Below are 25,481 nucleotides of genomic sequence, written 5' to 3'. Positions count from 1 at the left end.
CAGAAACCTGCAATGTTGTGTTTAAAACAGAGGTGGCGATAGGGAGACAAAAAATTTGCAGCTTTAAGAAATCTTAAAGGAACCCTAAAGGTATTCTGCGAGTGCAGATTCAGTGTAAATCCATTACTAAAATCTATGCTAACTTCAGTTTTAATGTCAACATTATTTGTATTGATAAATGATTACCAGAAACTCTTTATTTCATAATAAATTATGGTGTTGACCAAAAAAGCGTAATTTATTATTTGTTTACAGACAAAGCACTCCCTCTCCACACCTACAGCTCTCATTTCCATATGCATGCCTTTTGACAATATATCGCAGAACGTCCACATTAAGAGTTGGGTTTATATATTTAGGTCATGTTTGGCCACATTAAGCGTTTAATAAATAGCCCCGCTGTTACCCGCAGATCGTGATGAATGCAGAGATTATGGGACATGCAGTCAGATCTGTATGAACACGCAGGGATCGTACAGATGCGCTTGCACAGATGGCTTCAGCCTGCAGGCCAACAGACGATCCTGTAAAGCCAAAACAGGTGAGTTCATTTATCATCCGTGTTATTTCTGGTCTGAGAAAAACCTTGTTAAGCAACACGTATTTTACCATTATTTCAACGTTTTTAAGTCCAAAAATGAATTCACTCGCACATTAATCAAAAGTTTGGCAAACTTGCTTGGGTCGCCTTGTACATGTCGGTGGCATCCACGACTTGGCCAACTTGAATTGGATGTCATACACTTTTGGATCATGTGGTGTAGTGGTTTGCATAGATTCTACAACACATTCAGATGTGAAAAACTAGATCTTGAAAAGCGTTTGGTGTGTAGCTATGCAAAATGAACGCCACAATGCTAGTCAGTTTTGGATTGTTGCCATGTAGCTGATAAACTGGTGTTAAAACCCCGAGCAGAACTGACGCCTTTTCTCTTAGTATTCAGTTGTAAAACAGCTTTTAATTTGTTGATGTTTTTGTAATAATTTTTAACGTTTGTGTTGCGTTTTTGCATGTTTTGCATAGTAGTATTTGTACTTGTTGAAAAAATGATTTTAGGATAGATTTATTTGTAATAAATTACTTGTTCCCTTACTTTAATCCCAGTATTACAAGAAGAAAAGTATAAAAAAAATCAAGTGCTTGATATTGTAATAGTTTTACTAATAAAAATCCTTATAACAAAACCAAGAAGCACCACACTTACCAGTCGGTCAACATTTATTTTATATAAAACTACCCTACAATTTTAAGACAACCCCAATGACTTCTGGGATTTTGTATTGTAGAGGGAAAGCAAAGCGCCTGTATGATGACAAACGTAGCCGATTACATCGTAGTTGACTCCGCCACTCGCCTCGTACGAGTGTCACTTACACTTAAAGTCATCAATATGCAAATGGCCACCGGTGAGCTGGGCTACACGAGAAAGATAAACAAGGAAGCTTTTAATGGAAAGTCAATCAGGGCTCATCCAGACCTGCCTGTCTTTCAAATTTAGAGATGATTACACGCTCGCAGTTAATTGCTCTTCATGGTCTCTGTTCATTAGCGGGAAAGGGGGAAAAAATAACGCAAGCCAGTCACGAAGTTTACTCTCGCACAATTCCTGTCACGCCAATTAGGCTGTTTTTTATAACGGAGCAGGGATAATATTCCTGTGTTTTAAAGTGGTGTGGAGCTGAGCGCAATTTTGTGTACATATTTATTATTGGTTGAGAGAGGTGTGAAACAATATATCTACATGTTTATCGGTGTGCGTTTGAGATATGGAAATGATTAAATATTTAGACTGTCCAGCTTTTAGTTTAGTTGTTTTTTTCCTTTTTGTTGCATAAAGGTCACATTAAATATTTCTTGGAAACGTCTATGTAAGTGACATAAAATGCTGGCAACTGAATTAAGTCCTTAGCAAGGAGTGTGATGAATATGAACTGTTGGGCATTGTTCGTGAACATAAAAGTAAACAAGTAGGACTATAAAAAAATAGTTTGTTTAAGAAAATGTTTTTTATTAAAAAGTTTTACTTTGTGTGTTCCCCCAAGGCCAGAAGTGCAGAGTTGAGCCCCAATATCGCAAGCATAAATAATTGCTTTGTTTATGCATATCTGTCTGTCTACGTATATTACTTTTTCATGATTTATTAAAAATAATAAATGCGTTTTCTACTTTCCTTTTCAGATCCCAGTGATAAACCTCCTGTTCTCATAACAGCAAATATGAATTCTATATCACTTATTTACCTCAACGGTTCATCCATGCCAAATCTCAAATCCATGGAGACGAACGGGACTCAAATATTGGACTTTATTTACAGAGAGGAATCTCTCTGTTGGCTCTCGACAGCAGAGCACGCCGGGCAGCTGTGGTGCGCCCGCATAACCAAACTTAAAGGGTTTTCAGAAAAACATCAGATAAGGATAGGTCAGAACTTACAGAGTAAGTATACGCATCTATTCTCAGAGCGGATGCTTCGTAACTTTGATGTTTTATTCAGAACGAGCGCAAACTAAGGTCCTTTGAAGTTTTCGTGAACCTGAATGTTTAGCGTCCGCGTAAATATTCTCATTAGCCGTTTTTAATTTTCTCCAGCGTGGCTTATTTTCACCTTTTTAACTCCTGAAGTGTGTAATTATCTGCTAATGAAGTGTTTTAATGTCAGAAGGGTAAGTGTGTCGAGTGGGCATGTCAAGTCAGTGAATGTCGTTTAGGCTTTGAAGCGCGCATGAATTTTTAATTGCTCCTAACCACCAGATCTACCACCAGTGCACCAAGGCCCATTTGTGTCTAATGTACATTTTGTCTTTTCCCAAAAATGCAGATGTGGAACACATGGCCGTCGACTGGTTGACGGGAAACTTTTACTTTGTAGATAGAGTCAATGACCGGATATTTGTTTGTAGCGAACATGGAGATGCGTGTGTTACGATTATCGACCTCGACATCCAGAACCCAAAAGGCCTGGCGCTGGATCCCATAATGGGGTAAGCTGGCTTAGAAGTCATCAGATGTGTTTATTTTGATCGTGGTGATGTGATGGTAAAGAACACGGCTACTGCAGAAACGTTTTTGTTAAATAAAGTATTAATAGTGTTAATAGAAAAATTAAACGAAGGGAACAACACATTGTTCTATGATATAAGCCGTTAAACCTGCAATTTGTAGCTTTTGCCTCTATATGGAAATATAACATTGCAAGTTAGTTTACATACTTATATTTGAAAGTTAAACTGACTTTATCAGCAAAATCGTTCTCGACAGCTTCAATTATAAATCATTTTTAGAAGATAAAATATTAGAAAAATTAGTAATAAAGATTTGAAAAAAATATAAAAAATAAATGAATTAGAAACACAAATTATGAGAAAATGTATAGAAAGTTATATTATAATAATCAAATTATATACAATAATAATAAATAAAAGAAATCTGAATTTCTTTATTTTATTAGCTAAATTGTATTTTATTTGTTTCATTTAATTTGATTTACCTGCTAAATTGTTTCTTTATTTTTGTTTGATTTAAGTCTATTTTATTTTGAATTAATTTATTTAGATAGAACTTATTAGATATGGATACATGCCGATTTTTTTTCACGGATTGCTTTATTTCATTAGCTAATGACCAGGAAATGTACATCATTGCGTATTGTTGACATAATTTATTCATAGATATATTCATTGTTGACATGATTTATTAATAGATATTTTGTCAATGCTGCTCACTTTTCATAAGGTTTTCATAAGTCTACTTAAAGCGGTTTAAAGGCAACAAACGGTCCTATCTTGGCCAACAGAATGACCCCTGACAGACCTTTCCAAACAAACCCTTCATCATTCGTTGACCTATGTAAAGATATGCGGCTCAACACGATTCCGCTAAAAAACCTCAGATAAGTAAGAAACCCCGATTAAAATTTCCCCGGAGCGAATAAATCGCTCTTATCTGATGCACAGTCATTCACGTTTCTGTGCCGCGAGAAACTCCAGCAGCGCCTCTCTAGGTAAACACTGATTTGTATGCGGCGCTGAGTTTTGTGTGCTATTGGGGGCACTTTGGCTCTTTCGAATGACAAGGACAATTTTGGTGCCAAAACTGAGCTCGGATTTTGAACTCCTAGTGCTGTTGTGTAAAGAGCAATGCTTATGAACTCCCCCCTCTCTTATCCCGCTGTCAGTATGCGTTAGAATAAAGAGTTATATCATACTGCTGCCCATTCATTCAACTCTTACACACGACGGCTTGATTTAATTGCGCTGTTGTTACTGCAAGCTTTCAGCTTGGCCACAACACCGTTTCGCCAAACTGTAATGGATGTGAGTGGATGGATTATATATAAAATAGCCATCGGAATTTTTTTTTGTACTTTTGTACGAGTTGCATTGAGATACTTTGAGGGTCTTGTACACCTTGCATTTTTGAAAAGTGCTGTGCGAGTTTAAAACTAATTTGATTTCTTTTCTCCGCCCCTCCCAGAAAACTATTTTTCACGGACTATGGGACAGTAGCCAAAGTGGAACGCTGCAACATGGACGGAAGCAATAGAACAAGGATAGTGGAGCACAGAACCGAACAGCCGACCACTGTGACGTTGGATTTGGTTAAGAAACTCGTCTACTGGGCAGATGCGTATCTGGATTATATCGAAGTCGTGGATTACAATGGCAAAAATAGACACTCGATCATCCAAGGTGACTCGGTAAGAAATCGTTTGTTTTATTTTATTCTTTTATTTTGTTACGTTACGTACTTTCTATATATTCAAACGACATCATTTTATGAATGAAAGGCAACAAACTGATATTAGTACCGCAACTGATGTCTCTATTCAATTGATTATTTTTTCTTTATTTTAGCATTACTATAGCCATTTAACATTGAAGTACAGTATAACGTAGAGCTCTCATGTCTAACATGTAAATATACAGAAAGTCTTTAATGACAAATTCTACATTGAATACAGAATTAAAGCTACAAATCACATTGAGTTTCTCTTTTCTTTTGTTCTTTGATTAACATTAATGACACGAGTCACATCAGCAGATTTAAGAACGCAGATCTGAAGCCTTTTTCCATTTTCACAACTCTTTTAGGATTTTATTTAACATGTTGTGCTAACGAAAACAGACAAAACGGGCCTTGTGTGGTTTCGTTCATTCAAGCACGCAAGAGAACCCAATACTGATGTGTTTTCTAAAAGAAATTCACTGACGTAGCCTTTAGCCTTTGACTGTATACACCAGACGGGACGATGTGAAGCTAGAAGCTGTCTATCTATACTGAACCCGTTTCAAATCGTGCTCAAACTGTTTAAAGGGCTTTACATGAAGAAGAGCGTAATTATATATTATATAATGTAATGCTAAACAATGACAAAATATACGGATGTTGCGATAATTGCGTTAAATATTTTACATTGACAGCTTAGTTACGCCTCCCTACCCTAAGATACGATAAATCACACTATGATATAATACATTACTCTGTTACACTACATTACTCTAATCTTCATAACGTATACCTTCATGTCATTCCTAACTCGAATGACTTTCTCTTTTCTTTAACGCATTAAACAAAATGATTTCAGCAAAAAAGTATGACAGATGAATAAATGACATTTTTTTATTTTAAGGTGAACTATCCCTTGAAAGTTGAGTTACCTCCAGTCATCTAAACATACAAAAAGTTTCTGCTTATTTTTGCACTAGCTGCTTTAACAACCTCCAGTATACCTGTGATAAATGAAGCGTCTTTAAAAAACTCCTAAAGCAGTTCATTTTGAAGGCTATAAAGTTTCGACCTCTCTCCCTGACCCCTCGAATGGACCCAGAAGTATGAAGATCCAAAATTCATAGCTTCATAAATCCGGCATAAGTTTCGTCCACAATTCACAAAGCAAGCCAAGGGTGCTGTCAACCTCGTGCATTTTTCTAAAAAACAATTCATAATCCATTCCTGAATGTTCATCAGCCTTATGAGACATCTGCTGTTAACTAATGAGATACTTAGGAAAGTGTTTTACAAATTCCACTTGGCCCCCCCGGGAGAAGTTTGTCTGCAAGTTTTCACAGTTTAATGGATGTTTTGAGCAATTGTCGTTGATGCAAAAGCGTTTTAAACATGGATGGGATAGAATCCACTCAACTTCATCCACCGCTTGTGTTTTTGATTGTTTTACACCTGCTTCCCATTTTTTGGGGGGGTTCTCCATGGTGCAAAAATGTTGTTGTTTATTGACTGGAACTTGAAAACGATGCTTGAACTTGGAAGCCATGCTTTTGTATGCGATTTAGCATTTCCTATCATCACCCTGCTGATAAATTGACCGGTTAGTCATGTCTGATATTCACCATATTCTGTATTTTTTTTATTTAAACTGACTTAATGGCAGTGAGCAATGACAATGCACTTTAATACATATTGCACCGCATACACAATCCATTCATGCATGCATGCAGTTTTTGCTTTGACACGGTTTCTGTTCTGCTTTCTCCTCTCTGAACTTATAGCCTGAATGATTATACAGTTTATTTGACCTTGCAGAGTCCCGACTTCACAAACTTTTTTGTGTGCGCACTTTATTGATTTGCTCATCCATTTCCTGCAAGGTTCAGCTCAAGCATGTGTCCTGGGACTCCATTGAAGACTATATCGGTACTTTTCTCTGAGCTGGTAGTGAAAGATAACCTGATATGAACTTCGCATCCTATAACACGTTTGTGTTTAACATCATTGTGTTTTTCGAAATCAAAGCCTCAGTAGTACCCACCGGTATTTTATATCACAGATGTGACATCAAAGATACATGCATCTTTTGGCTCGTGTTTGTTCACAGAGCGTTGCATCACCTTTGTTGGATGAGTTTAACAAATATAAGCAGACGTTTTTGTGTCGTGTTTGTAACTAAGCTGAAACGAGTAACTAGGCCTCTGAACAAATTCGTTCCTTGCCTGTGTGTTGTTTTCTCCAGGTGTCGCACCTGTACGGATTAGCGCTCTCTGAAGATTACCTGTATGCGACGTGCTCCGAACCTTCCAGAGAGAGCAAGGTGGATGTAATAAGAATAAACCGTTTTAACACCAGTGATGTAAACACCATCGCCACTTTGGAAAGTGCCAGAACCGTCCGTGTTTATCAGAGACTGGCTCAACCTACAGGTAACATGTTTCGGAATGTCATAAAAAAACATATGTAAATAAATAGTAAAATATAGCAAGTTGATATGAAGCAAAAACTAGTCTTTATTCTTTTACTTTTATTTTTTTACTTTTAGTAGATTTCTGCTATTGACCAATAAGAAAGAAGTATTCGAGTATTTCCCTAACTCAAATATTCCCCTAACTAAAAATAGTAAATTATTTAAATTAATCAAAATCAAATAATTGAAAGTGTAGTATAGTAGGCGGTGCGAGACCGTGGTTCGAATCACGTAGGAGATTGGGAGCATATAAAAGGAACGAGCGACCGGACCGTCGAAGAGAGAGGACCGGGCACGAGCATGTTTTATGTTTGTTATTTAAATTTATATTTGTGTTTGTTTATGTTATTTCGCCGGCGGTCGTCCGTGAGGGGCCGTCGGCTGTTATTATTTATATTAAAACTTTATTAATGTTTGCCGGTTCCCGCCTCCTTCCTTCCATGTCTGAATCGTATTACAGAAAGACTTAAATTGTATTAGGAAAACAAAAAAAAAATATTATTTGAACTTAAAATATAAAATATAACCAAAAAAAAATATAAAGGAAGGACGAAAGAAAGAAAGAAAAAGAAAGAGGAAGAAAGGAAGGAAGACGAAGTAAGAAAGAGAGAGAGAGAGAGAGAGAGAGAAAGAGAGAGAAGAGAGAGAGAGAGAGAGAGAGAGAAAGAGGAAGAAAGAAAGAAAGAAAGAAAGAAAGAAAGAAAGAAAGAAAATGAGGTCAAAAGGTGGAAAGAAAGAAAGAAAGAGGTAGAAAGAAATAGAAAGTAAGAAAGAAAGAAAGAGGAAGAAAGAAAGAGAGAGAGAGAGAGAGAGAGAGAGAGAGAGAAAGGTTAAAAGGTAGAAAGAAAGAAAGAAAGAAAGAAAGAGGAAGAAAGAAAGAAATAAAAATAAAGAAAGAGGTCAAAAGGTAGAAAGAAAGAGGTAGAAAGAAAGAAAGAAAGAGAGAGAGAGAGAGAGAGAGAGAGAGATAGAATGAATGAATGAATGAATGAATGAATGAATGAATGAATGAATGAATGAATGAAAGAAATAAATAAAGAATGAAAGAAAGAAAGAAAGAAAGAAAGAAAGAAGAAGAGGAAGAAAGAAATACAATACATTGAGTCATTTAGCAGATGCATTTATCCAAAGGGACTTACAAAATGAGGGAACAAAGCAAAACAAAAATGAGTTATTAACATTAAATAGTCAAATAAAAAATAATTAAATAATAAAACCAGCTATAATATCTCTGTGTTGAATATTTTCAAGCTTTAAATTGGAACGTCTCTCTTTCTGCAGTCAGGACTCACGCGTGCAGCCCAGACCAGCAAGGCCGAAAAGGCGGCTGTTCCCATATCTGTCTCCTGAGCCAGCACTACAAATCACGCGTGTGCCGCTGCCGTACCGGTCACGTCCTATCCGGCGATGGGAAGTCCTGCAAAAGTGAGTGTCTCTCTCCCTTTCCCTCCCTCTCTCGCCCGAGTCATCTCTTCTCCCGGGTGTCTGATTAGCTGTGGGATACGGGTCTCTCATGTAAATAGATTTGAGGGTATTCCCTCAGGATTAGGGTGCTGCTATCTGGTGCCATATATCAGATGGATGGCCCTCGTGGGCTTTGGCAAAATGAAAATTTATGAGCAGATTTATGGAGCCACGAGACGCTGAAAAATTGACCCGTTTGTCTGATTAATAGCGTGCGTTGAGAGCGTTAAGGCGGATAACACAGGAAATTGATTTGTTTTTGTGTCGTGGCATTAGGATCATTGACTATAAGAGAATGTGTGCGTGTCTGCGTGGGTGCATGTGTGAGTTTTGTATTTTTCTTCACACAAAGAATCCACATTCCTAGAGGAGCGGTGCTGAGGTTAAAGGTTACGTTATGAGTTTGAACGTGACATGAGTTACACAGTCCGTGAAGCCTTTGGCATTTTGTGTTTGTTTAAATGAGTCCAGATGTGAGGTTGATCTGTGTCTCTGAGGGTTGTAGTTTTTAATACCCGACATGCTTGCGCAGTAATGCCTGTTTTGTGATTCGTTCAGGCAGCGCTTCACAGCTGGGTGTTGCGTGTTATTTTGTGAACTTGTGATTAAATGAGCCGGCGTGACAGTGTATGTCTGTCATCCGGTTGAAGGGATAGTTCAAATGAAATACAAATTCTTTCGTCGTTAACGGACCGTGATGTCATTCCAAACCTGTGTGACTTTCTTGTGCAGAACATAAAAGAAGATATTTTGAAGAATGTTGAAAACAACCAGCATTGCATCCCATAGATTACCTGAAAGGAAAACCACAGAGACATTTCTCTAAATATCTTCTTTTGTGTTCCACAGAAGCAAGAGTCACATAAAGGTTGAGAACCACAGAATTTTTTTGGATGAACTATCCCTTAAGACTATTATAGATAGATATTCAGCATTTATTAGTGGGTACGACTGCTTGTTTTTACTGTTATTTCAGTAAGTATTTTAACCTGATGTTATGTGAAGTAGTTTATGCCCAAATGTATTAATTTATAATGAATAGAATGAAGTAGATTTAAAGACTTGTACACACCGGGACGATTATCGCACACGCTTATTGCCAGCGTTTTTCGAGACGTTTTTCAACATTCATATCAATGAGCCAAGTGAACGTGCAGATTCACTCCCTGACAATAGATGGAGCTAAATGAAGAAGAGAAATACCCCGGTACACAAGGTGGCGCTGCGCAACTTTATGCTTCTGACACTCGCTTGTCACACAAAAGAAGAATTCATCTGGCTTCCGTCAATGTGTGCAAGACCGTTTTGTGCTACCAAGTCGTGTTTTACCGTTTTTTTAAATGACGCTTTTACGGCTGCCGTTTTGCACACCGGTGTGCACACTAACATCGGCGTCGTTTTTTTTAGTCATGAGGCGTTAAACGTCACGATAAACTTGCGTGATTATCATCCAGGTGTGGAGTCTTTTGTCATGCTAAGAGGATTTTCCACAATTCAATAGATATTCATAATCATAATAATTATGATTAAATGTATTGTTATTTTTATTACTATATAATAATACTATATTATTATTATCATTGTTATTGTTATTATTATTATTATTCAAACAAATAAATATACTTTTCTATTGCACCTTTTAAAAGCATATTAAAGCGTTTTATTAGAGTAAGAATGCATGGACATGTGCAAAAAAAATCAATGGCTTAAAAGTAAAAAGGCTACTGATAAGAAAATTGTTATAAAGAGATTTAATAGTTATTTATTTTCTTTCCCTAAAAAAACTATATACATATTTCAATATACTGTATATGCTGCTATCATGATATAAAATCGCTCATATTATCATGTCCTTATCTGTGTGTGTCCCATCATGAAGCTCAATAACACCACACATGCTTTGCACCGTTGGTCTGTCTGGATAATTGGTTCTGGTTGGGTTCCTCTCCCTCTCACCATCTTCCCCTCTGTATCTCTGAAGCAAATCTCCCTGCCATAATAATATAAGTCATCCCATTTATTCCATTCCTGCCTGTAGCGAATACATTTCCAAAACATTAGCGCCAAACACAAGAAGATCCCATTTTTCCCCTGTGTGTTTTACACAAACACGCTTACGTACCCCTCGCTCTCGCACAATTAAAAACACAATGTAACTGTTTTGCGCTGAAAGATGATTGATTCGATAGAAGCGAATCAGTGGAACTAATTCTGGTTTTAATTAAGCTAATGTAATTAGCCGGAGCCGTTCGCTTTGGATCCGTTTTTGTCAACGGCTTTAATTTGCAGAACTGAATTGAAAACGGGGGCTAATTATGTCAATTAATTAAGCTCTGACAGTATTGTAGTGGAAGGTTTATTACGTTACGCCGCCACGTTTGTTTACTCGCTTAATTGTGTCTTCGCAGAGCCGAAGAACGAGCTGTTCCTGTTTTATGGAAAAGGACGACCCGGGGTTATACGAGGTCTGGATATGAATATCAAGTCAGGCGACGAGCCCCTGATTCAGATCGAGGGTCTGGTGAGCCCCCGAGCACTGGACTTTCATGCAGAGAGCGGCTACATCTACTTCGCCGACACCACAAGCTTCCTGATCGGACGTCAGAAAGTCGACGGGACTGGTCGGGAAACGATCCTGAAAGACGGTACGTGATTACTGTTATTCTTGCAGGAGAACATTATGTACTTTACACTTCATGAGTCTGTCGTTCTTATAGATTTCTCAAATCGTACTGCAGTTTTATTGCATAAATCGCTCTGAAAAGTAATTCATTTTTGGTCCGGCTTGGTAATGAATCATCCGTGCGGTGCGGCAAAATCAGGCCACCTGTACTCCACCGCTTCTCCTGCTGTTGTTTCCAAATGGGAAGTTATTTATCATACGTTTTGTGCTATTCAGTCGTCAGGGAAGCTCGCCGGTCGATACCGCATAATTTCAGAGGGAAGAACTGGAGCAGGACAGTGATTAATCGAGCTGTCGTTGACGTTCACGAGCAAAAAGAACAACATTTTCTCAATTTATTTTCCCTCTCCGTTCTCCAGAGCTGGATAACGTGGAGGGCATCTCGGTAGACTGGATCGGTAATAACCTGTTCTGGACAAATGACGGTTATAGAAAGACCATCAACGTGGCCCGGCTGGATCGGCCCTCGCAGACCAGGAAAACACTTTTGGAGGGAAATATGTCTCATCCGAGAGCCATTGTTGTGGATCCTCTGAATGGGTAAGCTCATGATACCGGTCCTGCTTACAGCAGCATTTAAAGGCTTCTTCTGCGAGGATTTCAGCAGGCTAATGCCTCGGACAAAACTTGGGGGGGGATATTGGCCCTTTGGGCTTAGAATTTTCAAAAATCAATGACAACAGAGAAGCCCACATCACCATGCATGCCAAAAAATATGAGTTATTGCTTATTAAAAATCATTCTGTAGCATAATGTCTATAATGTGCCAATAATACCATATTACCTTGATGATATTGAAAATACTATGGTATAGGAACACTCCAAAAAACTATACTAAAATACTACAGGAATGCAAAATGAAAGTTTGAAAAATATAGTATTACAATGATTTTTAAGAACATGGTATAACCATAAAACTAGTGACGCAAATACTATGGCAACACAATTATAAATATCTAAAAAACATTGTATTACCCTTATGTCCAAAAACATGGTATAACCATGGTTACATAGAAAACATCATTAAACCATGGTAAACCAGTAAGAATATACTATGGTAATACAATGATAAATTTAAAAAAAATCATTGGATTACCTTGATTTTTTTAACATGGTAGTACTATGGTAACATGAAAAAACATGGTAATGCCATGTTTCCAGTTAAGAAACGACTATAGGAATACAATGATATGATGTCTGATGTTGTCAGAAACAATGTATTACCTTGGTAAGATTAAAAAAACATGGGACCCGTTACGAAAATACTATGGTGATGGAATGAAATCAAAACATTAAATTATCCAGATGAACAAACACAGGAGATTACCATGGTACTAGTGAAAATACTCTGGTAGTACACTGATAACTATCTGAAAAAGTAGTATTACCCTGCTTTGGTATTACCATGCTAGCATGAAAAGACATTTGAATATTATAGACCCAGTGAAGACATTACAGACGGAGAGAGAGAGAGAGAGAGAGACTCAGAGAGTATTGTGTCAAAGAAGCTAAATCGAGCATCCTTTTTTGATGTCATTGCTCAGAAACGCTTAAAGGAAATTTAGAAGCTCCTCTACTGTAAACCGCTGCCATGGCAGAACAGGAAAGCATGACATAAGAGGTTTAGAAGTTTAAAGACAGGTTTCTACTTGACATGTATGTATATCCTCCTAACAGCTTTTTGGATCAGGCTAGATTTTGCTGTTCAAAACCTATATGTGAGTCGATATTTTGAGAAATGTCTTAGTGCCTCATTCAAAATCTGTATATGACTTTATGGAAAACAAAAGAAGATAGTTTGAGAAATGTGGTTTTGTGTCCATACAGTGGAAGTCAATGGGGGATAGTGTTGTTTGGTTACCAACATTCTTCAAAATATCTTCTTTTGTATTCTGCAGAAAAAAGTCATACAGATGTGAAAGGCATGAGGGCGAAGAAATTATGAAAGTTAAATATCCTTTTAAGTATTTAGATTTAGTATTTAGTATATATAGACTTTTAAGTACTTATCCTGACATAATCTCTTCCTTAAATGTCATTTTACCTATTTTATACCTTTAAAAATCTTCTCTGTCCTTCGCTTCCTCATGCACGCGTGTCATTTTCCGTCTGTACTAACACGATAAGATGAAGGATTATGACTTTGGGTCCTGATCGCATTTGCTCCCCATCACTCGCCCGTTTCTTCTGCTCACAGCAGGTGCTGTCACTCAAAGCCCCGCTTTATGAATCATTCAACAGGTCACCGAATACGAAATGAAGGGGGAGTGTCATGTTATGTTAAGCTGTGATCAAACGTGCGAGGCCGTGTTACTGTGATATGTTTATGCTTTGAAAATAATGCACGAGAGGTATGAATCGACCTTGTAAGACTTTAATACAAAAAGGTTTTAATCATACGTGGAACACGAAAGAAGATATTTTGAGAAACGTCTTTGTGGTTCTGTGTCCCTACAATGGAAGTCAATGGGGGTCAAAATTTGGTTACTAATTTTCTTTAATTCGGGTCTAGTTAAATGACTTGAAGATGATATTTCTCATTGGGTTCCTCAGATGGATGTACTGGACCGACTGGGAGGAAGATGAGCTCATCGACAGCCGCGGACGGATTGAGAAGGCCTGGATGGATGGATCCCACCGTCAGATCTTCGTCACGTCCAACATGCTGTGGCCCAACGGCCTCACGCTCGACCACTCGTCCAACGCCATGTACTGGTGCGACGCCTACTATGACCACATCGAGAAAATCTACCTCAATGGCAGCCACAGAACGGTTAGTAAATGAGTGAGTGAGTTCTTTCGTCCTCACACACCCTCTGTTCTTCTGCTGTTTTCTCTTTTTTTTCGACCAGCTAACAGATGTGATTTACTTTACACAGGTGGTGTACAGCGGAAAGGAGTTGAATCACCCATTTGGGATCGCACATTACCAAAATTACGTGTTCTGGACTGATTACATGAACGCCTCGATATTCCGTCTGGATTTGTCCCTTAACGATGTAGCGCTAATGCGGGCGGAAAGACCACCTCTCTTCGGGATTCAGGTGTATGATCCACAGAGCCAGAAAGGTAAATATGGATTGTCGATATTGGACCACAAAGAATAGGTAAAGGCAAAAAAATCAATAATAAATGAATGAAGTTGTATATTGACTTAACCTAACCTTCTAGCGGCTCAAAAGTCTTTTGGTGAGGAAGTCTACACTTAAAGAAAAAAACGCAATTTTACAGATTTTTTCTACAGGATTTTCTAACAGATTTAGCATGTATTATGACAAATGACATGTACTTTTACTTAAACTAACCTTATAGCTGCTCAAAAATAGTTTTTTACGGATTCTTCATGTATGATTGAAATAACGTCAAAAAAGTATGTTATTTTATTGTATTTATTTTGGAATATTCCAGTTTCTTCACAGTGTATTTCTTTCTGATTCGTCTAATCTTAAATTTGCAGGAGCCCAAACCTTACGTGTATGGGAACACACTCGCTGTGCAATATTTAGAAAATAAATATACGACAGCGCATGCGTTCTCCTTTTAAAAAGCAGAATATTCTATAACGTTATGCCACACCGGCAAGACCATGAATTTGAATAAATGCTCTTCTGGGGATATTTCGCAATTCGGTTATTTAATGGTCATTTTAACCTTAAGAGTTCATGATCCTAGCAATTTTGGAAATCGAATCATAGAAGCGTAGGTTGTGTTTTATGTCCAATTTGTAGGGATTTGCAGGAAATCTGTATGCTTTGTCTTTTCAGGTTCTGGGCTTAGAGTTGCCTTTTTGTTTCAATGAACTTTGGCATTATTTGTGGCTCTCCAAATGTAGTTTTTTTTCTTAGTGGGGTGTTCATGGTAATGCCATTGATAGAAATTGACGTTTTAGTTCTTCTTTGGTGCTTTGAACTGGTAAGATGGCTGCACTCTATGTTTTTGATTCTGTTCAAGGTTAATCATAGTGACTGTCTCTGTTGAGATATTTGTATATTAGATAAATTTAAGATGCTAAACGTCATTCCTCCAAAAATAAAAATTCTGTCATCATTTTTAACCCTCATTCAAAACCTGTATATTACTTTGTGGAAAACAAAAGAAGATCGTTTGAGAAATGTGGTTTTGTGTTCATACAATGGAAGTCAATGGGGGTCAATGTTGTCAACGTTCTTCAAAATATCTTCTTTTGTGTTCTGCAGAAGAAAGGAAGTCATACAGAGTAATGACCTGAGAGTCAATAAATTATGAAATAATTGTAATATTTGAGTGAACTGTCCCTTTAATAGCAGTCAGTCAATGGCTGATCGGATGTTACCCATCCATTGTGGGCACAGGTGGAATGATTTATAAATCATGGGCATCATGACTTGGGATTGAAGTCTTGTGGTTGAACTGTGACACATGCTGCTATTTCAGTGAAAATTTGACAAGATGCTAACTCAATTGGTAAAACGTTGAGATAGCAATGCAAAGGTCATGGGTTTGATGCCCAAGAAGACATGCTGCTAATTTTGTTTTGGCTTGGATAAAGGCATATGCCAAATGCATGAATGCGAATAAATCTTTTACAGCGTGCTTTCATCCCATGCTTAATTTAAACAGTGGCGCTTAATAATGCTCAAATGAGACTTCAAACGGGAATCCTGTCATTGACCATGGTTAAGCATTTAGGATGGGTCGAGGTGATCTAGACATCCAACAACCATCTTGCTGAATATCCTCCCACAATGAAATGGTCGATAAGTATTAATGGATTTTAATAGACCCTCCTAGTTACCTAGTAGGTAAAAAGTAATCAATGATTGTAATTCATATTCTGATTTTCTTATCAAGCAGACTATATATATACTTGTGACGTTCTCCAGATGTCTTCTACACCAAGGCATCTTCTGTAATGACAGCCACTGACAGCTATGAGCACCTGGCATTGTGTTACACAGGGGGTCTGCAAAACTGCGGGAGACCACACTGCCCAGCGAAGCACTCAACAGTGAGCGGCAAATAGACACGCTAACGCGACACAGCCAAGCGGAACCCACTGCTGCGCTGAATACATAATAACTACTCTGAGCTTTCAGCTGAGAGGCCAAATTATGTGTTTTCGTTCTTTAAATCCCTAAGAAACTACATTTACGAAACATGTCAGGCAATTGTAAAAGTGCTTTGGGATTTTTTTTAAACCTTGTTTATTTCTGCGTTTAAAGCCCAGATTTTCCATTTGGTCTTAAAGTCCTACTGTAAATAATGTAGAAAAGCAACTGCTTTAATGTTCAGTATTTGTCATTTTGTGAGCGTCCAGAAGCTCGGTTCGGAAACAGAGTTTGTATAGAGTTCGCGGTACATTAGCTCTCTATGGCTCTATTTTTTTTGGATGACTGGACAATAGCGGAGATGAGGTATCATTTGCCAAGAATTGTATTTCTATGAAATGATCAGTGGCTCCAGTTTAAACTCTCGCATTCGCACAAAATGTTTATTGTTCCCCTAAGGAAGAGATCATATGAATGGGTTTCTTCCCTGTAGATGTGAAATTGCATCTTAGGACTATATGAGAATTGCATTCTTTCTCTGTTGTATATACGTTTCAATAGCATGTAAGTTCCAATGCAGGTTGCCTCTCTATCGCCATCTCTGTTTAAAACACAAACTGCAGAATACGTTCTTGTCAAATGGAGCCAAGCTGACATTTTCCATGAGTTTGTAAGCAATGCATCTTTATTATCAGCTTACCGGCATGTAATGGGCCAATACAGGGAGGCCGTTTGAAAAATTATTTTTTTGATGTTCTTGCTCAGTAAGTGAGCTTTCTGTAAATGTCATAAAATTGATCGTATTACCTCGCTCTCATTCTCTCTTAGGTACTAACCAGTGTTCTGCAAATCATGGTGGATGCAACCCCTCGGCTCTGTGCCTCGCCACACCTGCGGGCTACGTGTGCGCCTGCGCAGACGGGCAGCATCTGGAGAAAGACAACATCAGTTGCACATGTAAGCTTCTGTCAATCTCTCAAGAAGTAGAGTTATTGTTACCTTCACGTCCAGATGCAACAAAGAGACAAGTGCTAGAAACCTTGTGTGTTTACAAAACAAGATGCTACTTTAGCGAGGGACATGCCATCAGACGCTACTCTTTTGGCTAGGTTTTCATCTACAGGATCACAGAGGGTAGCCCCACCCACAAATGAATCTCATTGAATCCTGTTCACATATACAGTACTACTTTCATTTAGAATAATGTCACTTAGTATATTCAGGATTTGAAACAACACACGGACTAGTCAATAACTTTAGGGGTTAACAGAAAACATGACAGAAGATCACACGTGTTTATGTAATGCTAAATATGTCTATCGATTTCCAATTCCAGCGGGGGATGTAAATATCTCGGCTCAACACGCGGTTTGGCTCTGAACCTCATGTGGATTTGTGTTTATGATCGTGCCTCACTTTGAATCCATTGAAAGCGTGTGTAGAAAGCGGACTCTTTTACGACCTCTTTTCATTGTTCAGTCGAGAAAGGATTCATTGTTCCCTTGACATGTATTTCTTGCTTGTTTTAGCTCCATCAGAGGTCACTAAGACGAAACGCTGCGGTCCAGCGGAGTTCCAGTGCAGAAACCAGCGTTGCATTCAGCTCTCGTGGAAGTGTGACGGCGATGATGATTGCTCGGACGGCAGCGATGAAGAGCCGCATCTATGCTGTAGGTTTATTCCAGACCTTGTTATTCAACCATGAAACTACAAAAACATGTTTGTTATGGGAAACCTACTGTAACACTTTCTGCATAGTATGTCTGAGTATTTTTAGGTTTTTGTGTTGACTAACCAAATATGAAAAAGATTAGCAAATAAGATGATGTTAAAAATCATGGTTGATATGTATCTGGCTGTTCATCACACCAAAAACAGAAAGTCTAGTTGACCCCAGTGCACTGTGGGATATACTATTCAATACGGTTGTGATTTGTGTATTGTACTGAAAAACTGTCGAAAGTAGGTCACCTGGGTAAACATAAAACATTGACATTTATTAAATCCTACTTATTATTACTTTTTATTTAATAAAACGATGTAATTATTATTATTTACTAAAACATACTATTTATTATTTAAAATGTTAGTTTTTAGTTTTTAATACTAATGACAATTATATTTAATAATTATTCCATTATGATTATTATTATCATCACAAATTTATTGTAAATTACTGTTATTAAACATATGAACTATTTATTATATATTGTAATAATACTTTATTATATATTATATGATACATTATAATACATACTTTTTTATTTTATATATATTTATTATTATATAATATTTGTTATTATTTGTCATTTTAAACTATTATTATTTATTTCAACCTACTAACTGTATGTTTTCTCCAAAACAGCTATGCGACAATATAAATGATAAAATGCGCTATATAAATAAACACTTTAGTTGGACACCCAGATTTATTCAAAAAAATTGTGTCGTCCATCTTGTCTGTTAGGAATACAAAGTGATTTTTACGGACTGACCAAGATGTTTGTTTTCTCAGCCAATCGGAGCTGCCCGGCGGACCAATTTAAATGCCTGAACAACCGCTGTATCCCGAAGAGATGGTTGTGTGACGGAACCGATGACTGCGGAAGCAACGAAGACGAGTCCAACCGCACATGCTCAGGTGAGCTTCACCCCAGAGCCCTGTCCTACATGGAGGCCCGTATACGCACCCAACCATCCAGAACAACCCCACAAACTATCCCCACCGCTGGGAGACGCTTCACTCGCTGTAGGCTACGTTCTCTCAAAGCTAGCGCCATCAGAGAATATGTTGCTCCGAGAGGAGGACGAGTTTTGCACGACACCTCTCGTATAATTTCCCGCAGGATGGCCTGCGTGTCCCTCTGGTCGAAACCGACTGTGTGCGTGATGAAACTAGGTTTGCCATCGTAATTCATCATACACTTGGTGGGATTTACATGTGGCATGCGTTTGATACGCTCCGGTGAGCTCAGGTCCTCCGTGAGAGCCTCTCGGACATAGATTCACTAGAATTTATACCTACTGGAAGGTTTGCCACCCAGTTTGAGATCACAGATATGTGAAACGGTTTCTTACAGCTGTGTTGTGTAAGTATCCAGCAATGTCTTCCCTCGAGGGTTTCCCTGATGTAAGGATAAACCAAAACATCAATATTGTAGTAAAGAGGTTGTGTTTAAGATATGTTGTGTCGTCAGACCTGTATAGTCAGAGCTTTAGGCACTTGATAAAGGCGGCGTAGACACATTTCACACATTTGGCTTACAGGCATTGGTAGATTTCATTTAGATAGACCGGAGAAAATGTTCTTCTTTGTTTGTAATGCTGTTCGCTAATCTGATCTTTGCTGAAGAATTTTAAGAGAATCAATGGAAACTGTTTGGAAGAGTGTTGGAGGTGAAAATGAATATTTGTGCCAGCTTGCAGTTTTTAAGCACTTCCCTTTTCTTTTTCTTTTTGGAGTGTATATATATATATATATATATATATATATATATATGTGTATAAATACCCATATATAAATATTTTGATAATAATTTATTTATCTATATTTACCAATAATTTAAATGATATATAAATGTTTCTACATTTTCATATTTATATTTATATTGCTTGTTCTACATGTGTATGTTTTTATAAATACAAAATTAATATGCTCAGTACACTCAGTATATTATGTGAACACAAACTTTGATTCTGGATGCGATTAATGGCAAATAATCATTTGATAGTCCTTATTTATTCATTAAAACTATTAAAATCGTACATATATAATTAAACCTTAAAGATTTTTTTATATCTTAAAGGCGCCAGTCTTTTGCTGTTTTTGATGCTTGATTATGTTTTTTATGTGTTAAACAAATTATTTATGCTCTAACAGCAACATTACACACTAACTAAAGGTTGAAAAATGGGATTGCAGGGAATGGGATCTTTAAATCTGTCATAAATATTCTCTTGGTTTGTATTTTGTTTAAATGTTTGTGTATAGTGTTAAAAATCTGAAACAGGACGTTCTTCTGAACCAGCGTTGTTTACGACATCCAAAGAGGTCTATAGTCTTCGATCCGAAAGGAAGATTTAGTTTGTAGAGTGTGTGTTCTTCTGAATTTATAGTTTGAGATTTGTGTTTAATGTCAAATGTACTTATTAACAAGCAACCGATTTGTTTCAGCAGTTGTAGTCATGAAAGACTTAACAATAGTTCTCAAAATTGCATTAAAACGCCGCTGTGCCGTCAGTGTTTCCTTAACATCGACATTTCTTGATCATTTATATTATTAAAACTCCTTGTTAAACTTTTTAACGAATAAAGAACAAGGTCACATTCAAACCTGAAATTTCAGAATGAGATCTTGAGGGGAATAATTAATCTAGCAACCAGAGGGAAAAAATGTAAGTTTAATCAAATGGACAGGAATAGCAAGGCTCGCAGGCAAGATGTACAGGTAAATAAAAGAAAAAGGGTTTGCACGGTTCTGCTAGGCTTAGTCAGATCATTAAGAACGAGGGTTTTTGGCATGCCGAAGACCCCCGGATGGTGCTGAGACTATCTCCAAGGAAACTTTCTCATTAGCAGTGTGTCAAACACCTTTCGAAACCAAAATTAACGACAAAAATGGTTTAAATGAGACCTAGTAATGTAAACTTGGGCATGTTAGCCAAACCGTAACCAACTTTTCTTGCCATTCATCAATCATCGTTCTTTTTTTTATATGTATTCCGTTGCTAGTTTTGATGAATCATTAAACATTCGAACTTGTGTGTTCTTTTACACTTTCAGAAATCAAATCTGCACCTGTTTGGCTATATGTTCAGTTAGCCTTCTTTCAAAGCTGTGTTAAAACAACACAACCTGACCTTCAAAGGTTATTAAGACACCAGCAGCTTCCTTACGGTCTGCGGTTTCTTACCAGCAGAACAGAACAACATTATGACAGACTTTAAGACGCTTTTAAAATTTTTAGAAATTGAGTCCTATCGTCTCTTCTTGGTTGTCAATCATTGATTTTAAGGTCCAGTGTGTATTTTTTTTAAATGATCTATTTAGAGAAATGCAATTAAATCTTCAGAGGTGTATAAAGATATTACATGATGAAGCGTTATGTTTTTATTATCTTAGAATGAGCTATTTCTATCTACATACACCATGGTTACCCTTACATGGAATTCCTCATGTTGTTTCTAAAGTAGCCATATACGGCAAACCGCTCAAAGGAGCGCGTTTCGTAGATACGTTATGTCCTTCGGCAAACAAGCGAAAACGTGACGACATCTTATTCCTGTGTCGGTCACTGTTGTGCTTTGAAATGAAGGGAGTGAGCCATTGGTTGCAATTCGCAACCTCACAACTAGATGCCGCTAAATTCTCAACATTGTCCTGAGAACACAAAAAAAGATATTTTAAAGGGGACATATGGCGTGAATACGTGCTTTTCTGTGTATTTGTAGTGTTGTAAGTTGCCCATGCATGTATTAGACACGTGAGATTGCTAAAATTAAAGTGTCGGAACAAAATATGAATTCTATCTAAAAGCAAATGCTCATCCAGACCGGCCTGAAACGCCTTGTGTAACCACACCCCCACAAATCTACGTCAAAGACTGCCATAATGCATACGCAAGTAAGGTGGACGTACCTGTCAGTACAATTGCTTTGAAAACTGATGTTCCCAATATGTTAAGAGGTGTTACATTTCTGTCTCACGCTTGCAGTATTCGACCAATCACTACTCACTGGTTCACTGGCCAATCATAGCTCACTTCGCTTTTAAGAGCGATGAGCTTTGTCAAAAATCTGTGCGTTTCAGGTAGGCGGAGCAAAAAGGAGATGTAGGAAAATACAGCATGTTTTAACCTTAAATCATGTACAAACATTATATTACATATAAAACAAACGATAACGATTCATTTTAGCCGTGTCATATGACCCCTATAAGAAATCAGAACCTGTCGAATTTTCCAAAAGCACCAAAAACATAGTCTTTATGTAGCCATTTATGCGTTTGAGCTACAGGAGGAACAGATTGAACTCTTTCTTGTCACCAAAGCTTTGTCACAAAAGTGTGAACTGTTCATTTAAAACTTTAGTGTTTTCATCTGCGTCTGATCTGAGGACCCTTTACTTCATTTTTACTCCAAGAACGTCTTCTGTCTCGTCTCCGTCCTTCAATTTTTTTGTAATCAGAAGTGCTTCCTATCGTGTGCTAACCATCTGCTAACCAATTTAACAACCTTTGTGTTAGACTGTGATCAAGGCTTTTCTGGTCATTCAAGTCTTACTGTTGTTCTCCTTGCTTAGTTTCACCTTCAAAAAAAGTCCAAAGACAAAACTTCATATCCCACAAACAAAGTTCCTTTGTTATACTTTCTTTAAAGCAGCGATCAATACCTTCGAAATGTCTGGTACAGATTTCGGATATACTACCCCTACTGTACGTGTTCATTTTTTACAGACCTGTGCGTGAACCCGTGTGTAATACAAGATGCAAATGATGAGATGTTTTTTTTTACTTCGCACAGCCCAAACCTGTCAGCCGGGTCAGTTTGGCTGTCAGAACGGACGATGCATCCCTGAGAACTGGCGCTGCGACCGGGATGATGACTGCGGGGATCAATCAGATGAATCTTCATCATGTGGTGAGTCTTTCTTACACGGAGAGCTTTGAAGTTCCTCCCCTGCATTTACATATTTAATCTTTCTTACATCATTTTCCTAGTTTTTTGTTTCTTTTATAGAATGTGGTTTCTTCATTTAGAAAGGATTTCTGGATATTTTATTTAATCTTTTTTACTGATCCTCTTGTTATATAAAAGTTTTCTTGAAATCATATATAATAGAACCCTATTAATGATCAATTTCATCGAAACTGACTCTTTTTAGCATCTTATAAGGAAAGATGTTCAACAAAATTTTTTATTGACTATAGACTATGAATTCTAGATTTTGGCTTTTTAAATTTTATTTATTACAGTATTGAAGGATGCATGCTCTTCTTAAAAAAAGTGCAACAGTTCACAAATTTTTTTTCTTCCAGTAATATTTTCTGTTTGTGCTGGTTTCAAAACACAGATGAAGCTCTCCAAAGTCCGATTTTTTGTTTCGAGTCGAGTTTGTTTGGATTGCCGGAGGCCAGGATCAACAATAGACGTGTATTGAGAATCTACAGTAGTACAACTACATCAAAAAAGTCGTTTTCTGTTGTCACGTTTCCTCAGTTTGTCTGAAATCTTTTTATTGTTGGGTGTGTGGAGGTTGCAGTTTCCATTCACACCAGGCTGCTTTAATTTGAGCCATTTCATAGCGCAATATGCTAATTCAAAGGTCACACCTTTGACCCTTTAGGAAGATTGTGTGCACAGTGAAGTAAAAACGTCCAGCGAAACACTTTGTTTCAAGTTTTACATGTTGCAGACTATTTTTCTATTACATAATAAAGTAAAATAGCAATTTATAGCTGTTCATTCACACGTGTAGACAAACATAATTTTGTTGCAAAACAAATGAGATGAAACGGACTTAGTGTCCATCCATTGAATCATAAGCTGTGTCCAGTGTAGAAAGTGTGTTCATTTTATTGGGAGGTATTTAGTTTTGTTGCATTTTTTAACCTAATCGGTGTTGTTTTGAAACGCTCAGTTTTTTGTTAAACCAGCGGGTTCGCTATGCCTGTGCTTATTCCAGCTAATAACCTTTGTTTGAGAGGTAGAAATATTAACTGGGACAAAATTTTCTATCATTGGTGATAAAACATTTTAAAGTGGATATTGTAGACCTCTGTGTGTTTTGCAAGACTTCCCCTGAGACTATTAATCATTTATTTTGGGAGTGTCCCAAGACACAAATGTTCTGGACAGAAATCAATAACTACTTAGAAAAGTTTTGTTAAACTTTTGCAATCTGATATTTTGCTGAAATGTTTTTTTATTGGAGGATGATATTGATTTGATGTTTATATTCGATTTAATTATTATATATGCCCGTTTTCATATTCATAAAGTTAAAAATGGTGTGAAAAAATACCCAACTTTGAGCATTTGAAAAAAGAAGTTCAAACATATTTGGAAACAATTCTTACAAACAAATGTAAAAGCAAGGGAAACTATAAATCTATTTAATAAATACAAGATATTTATTCAAAAATGCCTTTCAGTTTAAGTTTTTTTTCTTTTCTTTTTTCTTTCGATACCCCAGACAAAACAATTGAAAACTACATTAAATGTATAATGCATAGATGGATTTTCACAGATTTCTGCGAAAAAATACAGTTTTCTAAACTTGAAGTTTATACCGGGGCACAGGAGATTTATATTGTAATTGAGGCCTAGCGATGCCCCTGGAGTCGGATCCTGATCCAAACACGCACCCTTGATGTGGTGTTCGGCAGTGAGGACCGACTCCAAAATTGGGTGCCAGCTCCAGCATCATCTCCATCTCGCCTGAAAGGGCATTGATGGCCTTTAATCATGATAACTTAAAACAAAATGTGGCTCTGATATCTTGATGATAAAGTTGAAACCAACTTTTAAAGCCACATTAAAATGATTTGTCAGTGTTTTTTATGAAAACATGTGTCATGTACAGAAGTGCCAAAACTTGCGTCCCCCAAAAGTTCCACTTTGTGCCGTCTGAATGGCATCCTTGGCATTTCTTTATCATAAATAAACAGGTTAGTCCAGTGCTCGAATTGAACCAGGTCTTATGGGGGTCCCCCTCATAAGACTTTTTTTTGGTGGGGGTTAGTCTCGCGATATACAATTTATACCAAAAACACTAATTATATATTATATTAAAATCAGGCTTACGTAGGAGAACAGGATTCTTTCATTGTCCTGCGCTTAGCTGTATTTAGACGTGGGGCGGGGTGTTTCAAATTTAAAGAGACATGACTACTAGCCCATAAAAAAACTTAATTTAAATGATTGTGAATAATTAATTCACAAAATTGACCAAATCCATTGCATGCATTTAATCACATTTGTCATTATAATTTAATATCACACACTAAAATCCGAGGGACCCCCCCAAAGTGTTTTATACTTCTTATGTGGGTCCCTTAATGCCTTATGGGGGATCCCGGATCCCCCTAGCCACCCCTTCAATTCGAGCACT

General features: G+C 37.3%; 1 protein-coding gene across 4 annotated transcripts in view; it reads left to right on the top strand.

Annotated features, from left to right (window-relative positions):
• lrp1ba (low density lipoprotein receptor-related protein 1Ba) overlaps window positions 1-25,481 on the top strand; it is a 177,097-nt gene that overhangs the window by 45,631 nt on the left and 105,985 nt on the right. For all 4 annotated transcript variants that reach the window (XR_008907642.1, XM_056758246.1, XM_056758245.1 and 1 more), the window contains 14 exons: window positions 413-541; window positions 2,180-2,437; window positions 2,820-2,982; window positions 4,475-4,697; window positions 6,969-7,155; window positions 8,478-8,621; window positions 11,069-11,305; window positions 11,703-11,883; window positions 13,897-14,116; window positions 14,223-14,412; window positions 17,199-17,327; window positions 17,900-18,040; window positions 18,886-19,011; window positions 22,892-23,008. Coding sequence is in view for 3 of the 4 variants with exons in the window: in XM_056758246.1 (XP_056614224.1) it covers window positions 413-541; window positions 2,180-2,437; window positions 2,820-2,982; window positions 4,475-4,697; window positions 6,969-7,155; window positions 8,478-8,621; window positions 11,069-11,305; window positions 11,703-11,883; window positions 13,897-14,116; window positions 14,223-14,412; window positions 17,199-17,327; window positions 17,900-18,040; window positions 18,886-19,011; window positions 22,892-23,008 (2,445 nt within the window). In the remaining variant the exon portion in view is untranslated. The remainder of the gene's footprint in view (window positions 1-412; window positions 542-2,179; window positions 2,438-2,819; window positions 2,983-4,474; window positions 4,698-6,968; window positions 7,156-8,477; window positions 8,622-11,068; window positions 11,306-11,702; window positions 11,884-13,896; window positions 14,117-14,222; window positions 14,413-17,198; window positions 17,328-17,899; window positions 18,041-18,885; window positions 19,012-22,891; window positions 23,009-25,481) is intronic.

This window comes from Triplophysa dalaica, chromosome 10, assembly GCF_015846415.1.
Source record: "Triplophysa dalaica isolate WHDGS20190420 chromosome 10, ASM1584641v1, whole genome shotgun sequence".
NCBI classification, from domain to species: Eukaryota; Metazoa; Chordata; class Actinopteri; order Cypriniformes; family Nemacheilidae; genus Triplophysa; species Triplophysa dalaica.
The sequence above is the reverse complement of the archived record's forward strand: the minus strand, read 5'-3'. Positions and strand labels throughout refer to the sequence as shown.